The sequence below is a fragment of the Podarcis cretensis genome (assembly GCF_951804945.1).
Source record: "Podarcis cretensis genome assembly, chromosome: 5".
NCBI lineage: Eukaryota > Metazoa > Chordata > Lepidosauria > Squamata > Lacertidae > Podarcis > Podarcis cretensis.
Genome location: NC_137174.1, coordinates 57,464,463 through 57,476,563, shown reverse-complemented (window position 1 = coordinate 57,476,563; position 12,101 = coordinate 57,464,463). Strand labels below are relative to the sequence as shown.

At 37.9% G+C, this 12,101-nt stretch overlaps 1 protein-coding gene across 2 annotated transcripts in view; it reads left to right on the top strand.

Moving 5' to 3' along the window:
- SUFU (SUFU negative regulator of hedgehog signaling) overlaps positions 1-12,101 on the top strand; it is a 72,185-nt gene that overhangs the window by 13,882 nt on the left and 46,202 nt on the right. For both annotated transcript variants that reach the window (XM_079978481.1, XM_079978480.1), the window contains exons 3-4: positions 1,058-1,194; positions 10,131-10,273. In XM_079978481.1, coding sequence (XP_079834607.1) covers positions 1,058-1,194; positions 10,131-10,273 — 280 coding nt within the window. The remainder of the gene's footprint in view (positions 1-1,057; positions 1,195-10,130; positions 10,274-12,101) is intronic.

Sequence of the window (12,101 nt, the reverse complement as noted above, 5' to 3'; positions counted from 1 at the left end):
TATTATTATTTTGGGGGGGGGGAATGAACGAATTCCTACGCTCCACAAATAACCCAGAGATGCATTTTAAATAAAAGGACACATTCTACTCATGTAAAAACCCCAGGCAGGCCCCACAAATAACCCAGAGATGCATTTTAAATAAAAGGACACATTCTACTCATGTAAAAACATGCTGATTCCCAGACCGTCCGTGGGCCAGATTTAGAAGGCGATTGGGCTGGATTTGCCCCCTGGGCCTTAGCTTGCCTATCCATGTGATAGTCCCATAGCTTCAATTCTAGTTGTGGATATTTTTACATACAGTATTTTTGGTTCATATTGGAGAGAGAGCAGCAGAGAGGACGTTAAAAAGGTGTTTAAAGGTAAAGGTAAAGGTACCCCTGCCCATACGGTGTTTAGTTGCCTGTAAATCAGATGTCTAGCATCTTTCTCGCAAACTTCTGTAGTTGGTCGGTTTAGTCATTACAGCATCCTTCCACATTTTATTAACACCATTTATTCAATGGTATTCCCAGTTGTTTCCAATGCTTTCTATATAACATTTGAGCAGCTTATGCTATATAACCAGCCAGTTCTAAATGCTCCCTTTAAATTGTATCTTTTGTATAGGTTAATTAATAGAAATAATAATAGATGTATACTTGTAGAGTGTCCCAGTTTATTTTCTGTATCATGGTAGTTGGCAAAGCCTGGAATGCAGGGCAAACATGTTTGGTAAATATAAACAGAATAGGAAATACAAACGTGTGTGGGAGAAAAGTAGATGATCCATCCATACAATTCCATTCCTTGACTTGATTTTCATGGTAATATTTTTAAAAAATAAATAAGATGCTAAAGTTGGGGAAGGCATTACAGCTCTTAGATCTTGGTAGGATCTGAGATAATTAACTCTTGGTCCTGAACAGATTTTGATGTCATTTTCTGAGACATATTTGGGGGTTCTTTCTAATATTTTCCCTTGCACCAGGAATGAATGACGTAGTGGCATCATAATTTCATCTGCTTATGATGCTTTATTGTTGTGAAACCTTTTGTCATTAACTTCATCCAGGTTTACTGGATCAGACGGACCAAGTGGTTTTGGATTTGAACTGACATTTCGACTTAAGCGTGAAACCGGGGAATCTGCACCACCGACATGGCCAGCAGAGTTGATGCAAGGCTTAGCCAGATACGTCTTCCAATCAGGTACTATTTATGTGGCTTGTTTTATGTCAAAAGGTTGGTGATATTTGAGTTTTTTCTTTTGTTTTTGTAGTATGCCTTTTATGAGGCACTCAGCTTTTATTCCGTTTACTTACAACTAATATGGTTGTGAATTTTTGCATGACAGATCAAACAAATTCAAATATTTATTTCCTGGAAGTAAAATGAATAGAGTGAGATACTGCCATTTATATATTTGAGCCTTTTGAGACTGTTTCATGATTTGTGGATAACAAATGCGGCATCCAAGTATGATTATTTTTAATTCCTTTGTTGCAGACTTCAGTAGTCTATGTCCAATTATCTTCATAATCTTGGCTTTGATCTCTCTTCATTTCATTCTTTTTATATGGATTGGTCCATAGAGAACTTTAGAATATCAGATATAAATATACAGATCAGCTTAAATCTTTAAATAACTGTGATTGATTTAATATATACAAATGTCATAAAACAAATATTATTACAGGCTGATTAAAATGCTAAAAATTACAAGCAAATATTATGGTGCAAATATGAAATGTATTTTTGCTACGCATAAAATTACTGGAATAAAAACTGTGGGTTAATTTGATCTTGTGCTTTTTGGAAAAATTGAGCTTTTCTTTTGTTGAAACAATAAGCTAATCAGTCTATCTGTCTCATGAAGTTGTTTAATTTCACCATATATGCCATATCCCAGATAATCAGTATCACAGTGTCTGTAGAGCTTATCCATTTTGGGCAAATAATTTTTGCTGCTGTCCATAAATGAACTGTCATTTCTCAGGCCTTAAGGTATGCAAATATTATTATCTCAGCATCTCTTAGGAGATCATAACTCAGTATGCTTGTTATTTCTTTTAACACATTTCCAAAAGGGCCTACTCATTAAACCTACTCATGTTATATGAATAGGCGTGTGCAGCACGTTTCTTTGGGGTGTGTAGCCAGGAATTTTTCTCTGTTTATTTCAACAAAGGAAGAAACAGAATAATAGGTAAAAGAAAATAGCAAAGAAAAGATAAAGCGGCAGAAAGCTAACAATGCAACCATGAAAGAACGGCCAAGAAGCCAAAACAGGACATTTCTCACGCAGAGAAAAAGACCCATGTTGATCTGACCAGAGGCAAGTCAGATCAAGCTGAGGGCAGCCAGTGGGAGCTGGCAAGTCAATCAGCCAATGGGGGAGAGGGAGAATGGAATTTAAGATCCAGATAGGGAATGTCTGATAGAATGCAGGTGGAGATTGTCTGTGGGTTTGATAGGGACCTGGGATTGGAGATAGGGACTTTCTGTCTGGGTGGGCGGAAGGGGTCTCTGACTATCTGAGTGGAATTAGAAAGGGTTGATGTCAGTGAGGACAGATAATGAATTGACTGACAGTTAGAGATAGAGATTGTATGTGGACAGACAAGGTTCTATCTGCCTGGAGGGAAGGTCAAGACTCTAGAAGGGCTGGAAGTGTTTTATGGGGTAGTGTAAGGCAATAGTTATCCTAGAAAGAATTTATGTCTAGTGACAGGTTTAAATCATTTAAAAACAAACAAACTTAAAAGCTCTGTTTGAAACAGATTTGTACCTGTCAAAAGTAACCATTAATCTACAGTATAACATCTTGGAGTGTAAACAAAGTTCAAATTTTGTTCTAAAAGTGCCTTACCCTTATTTAGATGTTCTGAATGACGGTTAAGTGTTTGTGAGTTCTCCTTCACCTAATTATAATATATTGCTGCTGGTAAATATAATCACTATCACGAACAGTTAATTGAAAAACTTCTGAGGAAATACAGGCAGAGATTTACAGTGGTGCCCCGCAAGACGAATGCCTCGCAAGACGAAAAACCCGCTAGACGAAAGGGTTTTCTGTTTTGGAGGCGCTTCGCAAAACGAATTTCCCTATGGGCTTGCTTCGCAAGACGAAATGTCTTGCGAGTTTTTCTGACTTTTTTCCCCTTCCCCCCCCCTTTTTCTAAGCCGCTTATCCGCTAAGCTGATAAGCCGCTAAAAGCCGCTAATAGCGCTAAACCGCTAAACCGTCAATTGGCTTGCTTCGCAAGACGAAAAAACCACTAGACGAAGAGAATCGCGGAATGGATTCTTTTCGTCTTGCGAGGCACCACTGTATCTAAAACACACCTACAGGTAGTGGTCACATTACTGAGCTTAAGTGAAGGGTGTCTGTCACACCCTCCTCTTCCCATACTATTCCTGCTGGAGCCAGTCACCCCAACATTGCTTCCAGAAAGGAACGCAAGCAGAAGCTGCGGATCCATTCCAGCCTTTTTATTCTGCTTGTGTCTCTCTTTGTCTTTTAAAAAAAATGGTTATAATGAACGTATATTGCACACTGCTATAATAATGTATTTTTTTAAAAAAAAACCTGATAGCCGAAAACCTTATTGATTTTCATGATCTAGGGAGAAAGCTGTTTTGGAGAAAGTAAGATGATAGGGCCTTGTGTGTACAGAAGAGCCCCTGCTGAGCCTCTGCTGTTGATTGCTGTTAGAATGTTGGCAACATCTAGCCATGAATACTTCACGGTTACTCTCCTCTTCCTTCTGCTTCCCCAGAATGTTGGGCTTGAGTGGCCAATTTTTATCTTTTTTTTAGTGAATTATCAGGACTATATTTAAAAGGATTATAGAAGGCCTGGACTTCATGAAACTACAAAGCTTAAGCATCTTTTAAAGTTCTGCCAGCAGATTGAAAAATAGCTGTCTCCTCTTTTATTTCAATAATGCAAAGTACAAAGCAACTACTGATAATCTGTATTTATTCATTAAAAAAAAAATCACAATTTTTATCCCTTCAGTTTATAAGCATGCCCACTCCTCTTTGCACCATTAAGATTGGGGGAATGGGGAGATTTCCTTCATGAGGAAAAACAAAACAAAAAACAAAACTGTACTTCTGTAAATGTGTCATTTCTCACAGGCATGCTGGTGCATGGATGCTATTTTAGTTACATAAAGAATGACCCTTGGAGAACTAAAATCACTATGTGGGGCTCTGCGACAGAACTTTGCAGTGTGTCAATGGTGTGTGTATGCTGAGCATCTGACTGAAGCAGGGGAAGTTAACATCAAAGGCTGTTTTAGATTTGGCTTGCTTCGTGGAAAAAATGTTTATTTTTAGTTTCCAAACATTTTAAAAAATATAGCCAGTTTGCTTGCAAGTCATTGAGTGTGGGGATTTTCCATTTAATTATTTATTACAAATATATATGTTCGTTTTGCACCCCAATTCAGATGGATTTGAGCCAAGATAATTGTAATAGTAGGCCAGGCCTAGACAATTAAGAGGGTCAGCTGTATTAAAGCTGTCCCACTTTCCAGTCATTCAACAAAGACAAAATAAAGACAGCTTCTTCGAGATTTTGCAAAACTTTTATTTCACGTTCAAACTCTAAACACAGAAGTGTACACATGAACTTCATAGGACCGTGCCGTAATATCTCTGTGTTTGGAACATCTAATTATATTTACAGTAATTTCTTCAAAGATGCATGGATTGCAAACAATAACTCTAGGCTACCCCCAACTTCCTCTGTAAGAAAAGCAAAGAAAGGAAGTGACAAAACATTAGTATTTCTTCAGTTGCTTGCTCTTTTTATGAATAATATAATTTGTGCTATTAATATTTTTAAAATCTACATATGAATTTATTATAATTATGTCTATGTATACTTGGTGAAAAACAACTGTGCAAGTTTCTATGTATTTATTTCTTTAAAAATAAAAACCCTGGCAGTTCATACCAACTAAATAGAAAGGTCTTGTGCTGATTTTGGACAGTTCTCAAGTTTTAGGGAGCTACTTATTTATTCATTACTAAGGCAAAATATAAGGCTGTAACCATCAGAAAGATATATTGGGTAGGAATTAAATGTGTGGGAAAGAACCCAATCATAGCTGGCATTTTTTAAGAAATGGAGAAATGTGTCTGCTCTCAGATTTACAAAGTGTAGGTATTGTGTTAGATAGGGGACTTCTCTGTAAAGCTTTGCTTGTCAGGATTATTGTATGTGCATTTTAGCCAATGGGTGATAATATAAAGTTTTGAGTGGAAGAAGCCCAAAACATGGATAGCCACTGGCAAATAGGCATGTGCATAAGCTTTTCAAAACTATACTTACCCTCATTGCTTAACTACTTTAAGTGTTGAAATTCACAGTTTCCACTAAAACAGCTTCATGCTTCTGTTAATTCTAGAAGATGTTTTTTGTTTGCTACCATCTGTTGGCAGGATTTGACATTCTTTCAAAAAATAATGCCCAGTTGAAGTGTAATAACCAAATGGCTTGGAGTTTGAGAATGAGCAAGTATGAGCATCAGACTTTTGCCCTTCTCCTTTATGTTGTAGGTGATGGAAATTTATTTGTTTACTAAATTTATTTGTTTACTAAATTTATTTGTTTACTAAAAATATTTTAAACTGTCCATCTGTAAAGATACGAGGGCAGTATGTAAAGGCCTTACAAAACAGAACATAAAAATAAAATACACTGAAAATAGTAAAGTTATCATTCATTATTGACATGGAGGAAAGTAAAAACAAGACAAGCAGACTATAAAGCCAATTCTAAAATTTAAAAATGCCTGCAAAAACAATTAACTTTTAACCTGGAACCAAAATGATTGTAACATGTTGCCAGTCATTGCCATGATTCACATGACATATTGAAACCATAGTTTATGAATGAGCAGTGTGCTAGGGCATGCTGCATAAAAGACTACTCTATTCTCAAGCACAGTGGGCAGGAAACAAACCAGAGGTTGTCTTGCTGTTAACCACAAGGGTTGGGTTGCATGTTAACAGCTGGCCAGTCTCTGATTTGTATGGTAGGTTAGGCTGAGAGATTGTTATCAAGGTCACCCAGGGAGGGAGCTTCATGGCTGAATGGAGATTTGTACTTGGGTTTCCCCAGTCTCAGTTTGACATACGTTTTGCTTCTAGTATATCTAGCAATGTTATGTGTAGTTGACATGTGTCGCTGCAATAATTGGAGGCTTTACCTTGGACATTTTCTCTTAGTAGTACTAGTTGCTGTGAAGAGGGCAGCAGCAGCTGTGGACCAGGGAAAGAGCTAACTCTTTCTTTTACATCTTCAAAAGTTGGCAGGCATGAATGATTAAACCTGGTGTATAACGCAGAAACTCTCTCTGACAGCTAAGTAGGCTGCTCCTCCTGCCCCGCCTCTGCTTCCCAACAAAATGTTAATTGGCTGAAGCAGAATCTGGTAAGCACAGTACAGACAGAAGCCCTGTTGTGTCCTACACCCTTGTTTGTGCTACTCTTTCCATATCATTGTTCCTGTGTCAAGAATTTTGTTAAGTTGTCTTCAGTTTTAGGGTTGCAAGACCCTTTAGTTAGAACCGCTGAATTCACAGAAGAGAGGACGAATTATTAAACCGCTATTTGGTTAAAATCTTGCCTTAGAACTTGTGTTTTGTCACTAAACTCAAGTAGCATAGTAAGAGTCCTCTAGATTGTAACTTCATCTTAGTATTGTTGGGACTGCCATAGAAAGACTGATCTTGCATGACACTGTATGGTGAGTTAAGGCCTGGCTTTCAAGCTTTAACATCGGGTTTACTGGCTCTAGGGGATTTGAATTGGCCTTCATATCATTTTTCACATGGGTGGTTTTCTGTAGTTTAATTGAGCAGTCACTGTGAATTTTGTGGTTTGTGTGGGGAGGAGAGACATTTTTAAAGTAGTCTACACCCGAATAGACACAAACAGGTGGGTCTCCAGCAGAGACATTAGCATTTGAAAACCAGCTCCAAATGGCTAGGATTTCCCAGGAAAAGGAGTCTGGGCAGCAAAAAAATGCGGGGATCGATCAGCATAGAATTGAGTGAGCATTTGACATTCAGAATATTGTGACAGAAAGACAGGCTTCAAGAATGAATGCCTTTGTAGCTTTGTTCATTTTGGAGAACTGTGACTGTGAGGCCTTCATCATTAAAACATTTAGTTAATCAGCAGAATCTTGGATGATCCATCTGACCTGGGAAGTATTAGGAATTGAAATTTAAGTTAGACTGTTAAGTTTATTTAATGCTGTAGAACAACCACTTCTAGTTCTTCTTCCACTAAAGTCTTTAAATGCATGTGAAGTCCATTTTACACTGACTTTTAAACAACCAGTAAGTGGTTTTTTTCACACTATGCAACTGGTGTAACTGAACAGTTTATCATATTTAGTGTTAAGGAAAAGTATCAGATAAGAATTGCTTATCTGCCAGTTAATGGAGAGGCATTTCCTTTATACTCATGTCAGCACTTATGTTCCCCACACCCAACCCTTTGGCCAAATTGTTGTAGCTTGGTGATGATACAATGAGGCTGTTCTGGGAAACTGCAAAGGGTTTCCATTGGGGTGAAGGCATTTTCTGATCCAATGCTATGTACATCTTAAGTAGACTTGAAAATCTACTTAACTATTTTGCTCATTATTTTCTCCTTACTCTTATGGGCTACAGTGCATTACAAATAAATGTCCCTTTTGTTTATCTAAGCTGTAATGTTGTAAAATCTTCTCTGTGCTCAGAATCTGGGTGCTCCCCATACTCTACAGTTGTATTTCCATCGTCAGGATAATGTTGATATTGAGCAAACTGTCACAATTTTGGTTTAAGGTTTCTTAAATTTCGAATACATTTTAAAGCTCAATTCAGACTTCTATAGTCAAGGTTGGGAATCCTGGGTAGCTTGCTTTTTTTTTTTTAAAGTAAAAAGTCAAATTCAGCTTTTTTAAAAAATGTAGAACTAAATTTATGCCTAAATTAACAGTGAGGACATCTGGTGGATGATCAGAGTTACCACAAGAGGCTAAGTAGATTCAGTCTTTTAACCTGTCAACTGAACAGAATTTGTCTGAAACTTTTCTGGTCACGAATTCATTAATGCTTGCTGAAGTGATAGATCCATCCAAGATGTGTTCATTTGTACTGAATATAGTGATGTGTGAACTTCAGAAATGCAATAACAAGCATCAGCTGCAGAACACATTTTTTAAAAACCCTCTGCTTTTTTAAAGAGTTCTTGCTGTCTTGTTTTGCATTTGTAAACCTCCTTTCTGGGATTTATGTGCATTCTTGCACTGCCTTGGGAATTTGTAGTGCAGGGAAGGTTGGTGAGCTAATGAGCTTTCCTGGCCAACTGATATCTCATAGACTATGTGAGCCTGGAGCCTAGTTAGTATGATGAATCTAGATGTCACAGGTTCATAGTCAATATATAAACTTGAAATAATCTTAGTTTACATTTCAAGCAAGAGGAAGAATTTCACGTCAAGGGAGCTCTCCATGAAATATACGTAGGCATTCTAGACTGGGAATGTTTCTATTCAAAGCTCATTCATTTTGTCATGATCATGAGAATTTTCTAAAGAGCATCTTGGTATGGTGGGTCTCCTTTTAATCTACTGATAAAAGGTGCTAGAATGAAAAGAAGATTGGTATCATTGCAGAAGTGCATGGCTGTTAATTCAAGGTGTGAATGTTGCAATTTTAGGCCTGTTGAGAAGAAGGATCATCCATAAACAAACACTTCCCGCAGATCAGTTTATATGATAATAGAGGAATGCTAGTCTTGATGCATATTACAGCATGCCATTGAGTGGGAGCAACTGAAGTGCACCATGCACATTTTGTGTGTATGAAGAGTATAAGATTAGGAATACCAGATGTCTGAACCAAGCAAGCTATAATGTGTTAATGAGATGAGTTCCACCTTACCTTCATTCCTGAAGTGTTGTCTGATTTAGAAAGCTCTATCTGCTATCCTGACTCTCATTGTGACCATTTACAATCTGGCAAGAAGAAAGAAGATGATCAGTTCCTTACTTAAATAATCTTTCAGACTTCATTATCATATCGTATCTCTCCATAGCAGGAGGAAAATAGTGCAGATCATGTACTTGTCACCTCTTCTATTGCCCAAATGGGAAAGTATCTTCAAAGTGACTGTGAGGCTGGTTTTCATGATTGCATTTCAGTGGATTTGCTGCAGCTGGTATTTAAAGATTTGTTCCTGAGAAAGTAGATTCTAACCTCTTTTTTCCACTTGACTTCACAGCTAATGTTGAGCAGTTTAAATACAAAAATCAAATTGAGTGGGGAAGCTGATCATTTATGAAATGTGTGTTAAACCAGCATTTCAACAGCTGTGGTTCACCTGGAACCCCATTCTCCAACCAAATTCCAGGAGCCCTTGCATCTAGAAGACAGAGCCAAAAAAAAGCTGTGTTGTAGTTTGCTGTTCCTCTCCATGCTTTTAAACCTCCTGTTACCAAGCACTACATTATGTTTGTGAGGCCAGTGTACATTATCCATATGTAGTCCAGACTACAGTTGACTTGAAATAACTAAAATGCTTTGTTCAGCTGGTTGAGTGGAGCTGCAATTTGCATGCTAAATTAGAAGAATATACTACATATTGCTTAATATAGAACTGGGGCCACAGTCAGTCCCTGTGGCTCATGTGGGTCATTAGGTGAGATGGGGGAGGCAAATCTCCATGGCAGTCTGGAGCCAGAATCAGGCCTAATGCAACCATGTGATGGCAGTGGGGTCAGGTTTGATGCATGTGCACAATCGCAGGTTGTTATGTACATTAACCACTCATCTTACATGAACCCCAACATACAGATTCCCTGTTCATAGGCAAGAGCTACTCGCCTTTCTATAATGTTGGTATTAACAAGTTGATGCACCAAATATCAACATAGCTTTATCAAGCAGTCTCTCTCCTTTTTTGTTTTTTGTACTATATCACCACTTAAGGTGGGTAACAGTAATAGGAAAAATTATATATCTTGTTTTGTGAGGATGTTTCCTCAGTGTTGTTAAGGCTTTTTGTGCAGGCGTCTTTTTTTTTTAGCAGCTAGAAATATGTATTCATTGCTCATATTTCTCTTTCCCCACCAGAAAATACATTTTGTAGTGGTGATCATGTATCGTGGCATAGTCCGTTAGACAACAGTGAGTCGAGGATCCAACATATGCTGCTGACTGAAGATCCACAAATGCAGCCAGTTCAAACACCATTTGGGGTGGTGACTTTTCTTCAGGTATGGTAACAGAATCAATATTCTGGGTATTCATTTAAGGAGCTAATAACTGAAATGAACAATGGAGTTTTCTTTGAAATGAGATTGTGATAACTATGGGGTACTTAAAAGCAGGTTCAGGTTTGGCATGGCTGAAAGCAAAACTAGATCTTTTCCATCATCCATTATGGTAATATTTCATGTCACTTTAATAATATTTTTCAAATGTCAGGTTTTTTATTGCTATGTATATCTAATATGATACTGAGCCTTTTCAGCTGTGAAAAGCTTTCCAGTACCCTGAGTAAATTCTGCATATTTTCTTGTTCTTGTCAACTTAATTGGATGAAGTGCTTTCATTCATGGAATGCATATTCTTGGATTCTGATTTCCAGGGTTTTTTTTTATGGTGTGCTAGCCCTTGCCTTAAGAAGCATGGAGAAATGGTTCAGGTGATGTGCTATTGTTCAGGAAACCTCCAATATAAGCTGAGGGAAAAGTTGAGGCCTGAATATTAATTCCCACTGTGATAATAACACTTGTCTGGTGAAGATCAGGAGTAAGGAGCCGGTGGCTGAGTTGGTCTGAGAGGCTACCCTGTGTAAGGTCTTACCAGAGGAAGGCCACACAACTGGGTTTTTTAAGTTGGCTAAACTGTTCAGGCAACCAGAAGTACAGCAAGAGGAGCTTTGGGGTACAGAGGCTGATTGTCCCCAGTAACTGGACTGGGTTGTGGGAGTAATTGACTGGGGTGGAGGTTCAGAGAATTTGGCCTGAGGTAAAAGCTGCTTAAAGGCTAGTGTCAGGAACAGAAACTGTCACCAGGTAGCTTAGGATCCCAGTGTAAATTGTACAGTGTACAGTACATTGTACAGTAAACAAGGTACAGTGGTACCTTGGTTTAAGAACAGCTTAGTTTATGAACAACTTGGATTAAGAACACTGCAAACCTGGAAGTAGGTGTTTTGGTTTGTGAACTTTGCCTTGGAAGCAGAACATGTTCCGCTTCCTGTTGAGTGTGTTCCATTTGTAAATTGAGTCCCCCGCTGCTATGGGAAAGCACACCATGGTTTAAGAACGCTTTGGTTTAAGAACGGACTTCTGGAACGGATTAGGTTCATAAACCAAGGTACCACTGTATTCCTTATGTACATAGTATCTTTTTAATACACCAACAATCTTAGTTGAAATACTTTCCAGCTTTAGTGTTTAGTGTTGGTGTCCATCTTATACCTAAGCTTAATATATCAGTTACTTATACCTTATACTTAAGCTTAATATATCTGTTACTTACAGTTTTGTAAGTATTCTGAGAGTATTAATAGCAGCGGAAAAGTGAAGAACTGCAAATACATAAATCTGGGTTTAAACAGAGTAAAGCTGGGAGAATCGCTATCCCTGACTTTTTGCAAATATTACTACTACAGTTGCTTATTCATAGTCCTTAACAGGGCAGCGGGAAAACTCTACCATGATACAGTCCGCAATATCTATTTTTTACATACAAAACAAAGTATATTCCAACTGGTATTGAAGTATTGTAGTTAACTTAGCAATTATTCTGTGTTTAAAGTTTTTTTTAGTTTTTTTGTGTGTCTTGATTTCTGAGGCAGCTGGTGATATTTACTGATCTGGCATAGCTTGGTATGTTGCAATGGTAGCAAACTTGTTTAACCTCAGAATGATGTATTGGCTTCCACTATGCCAATGAACAGATCACTCCATATACAGTTGGCTGTGTGTATTATTCCAGAAAAGATCTAGGCTTTGCAGATGGAAGGTTGTTGCTTCATCTCTATGGTTCTGTTGAGGAGCTCAACATGTGAAAACAAATGTGAAGGATTTGTAT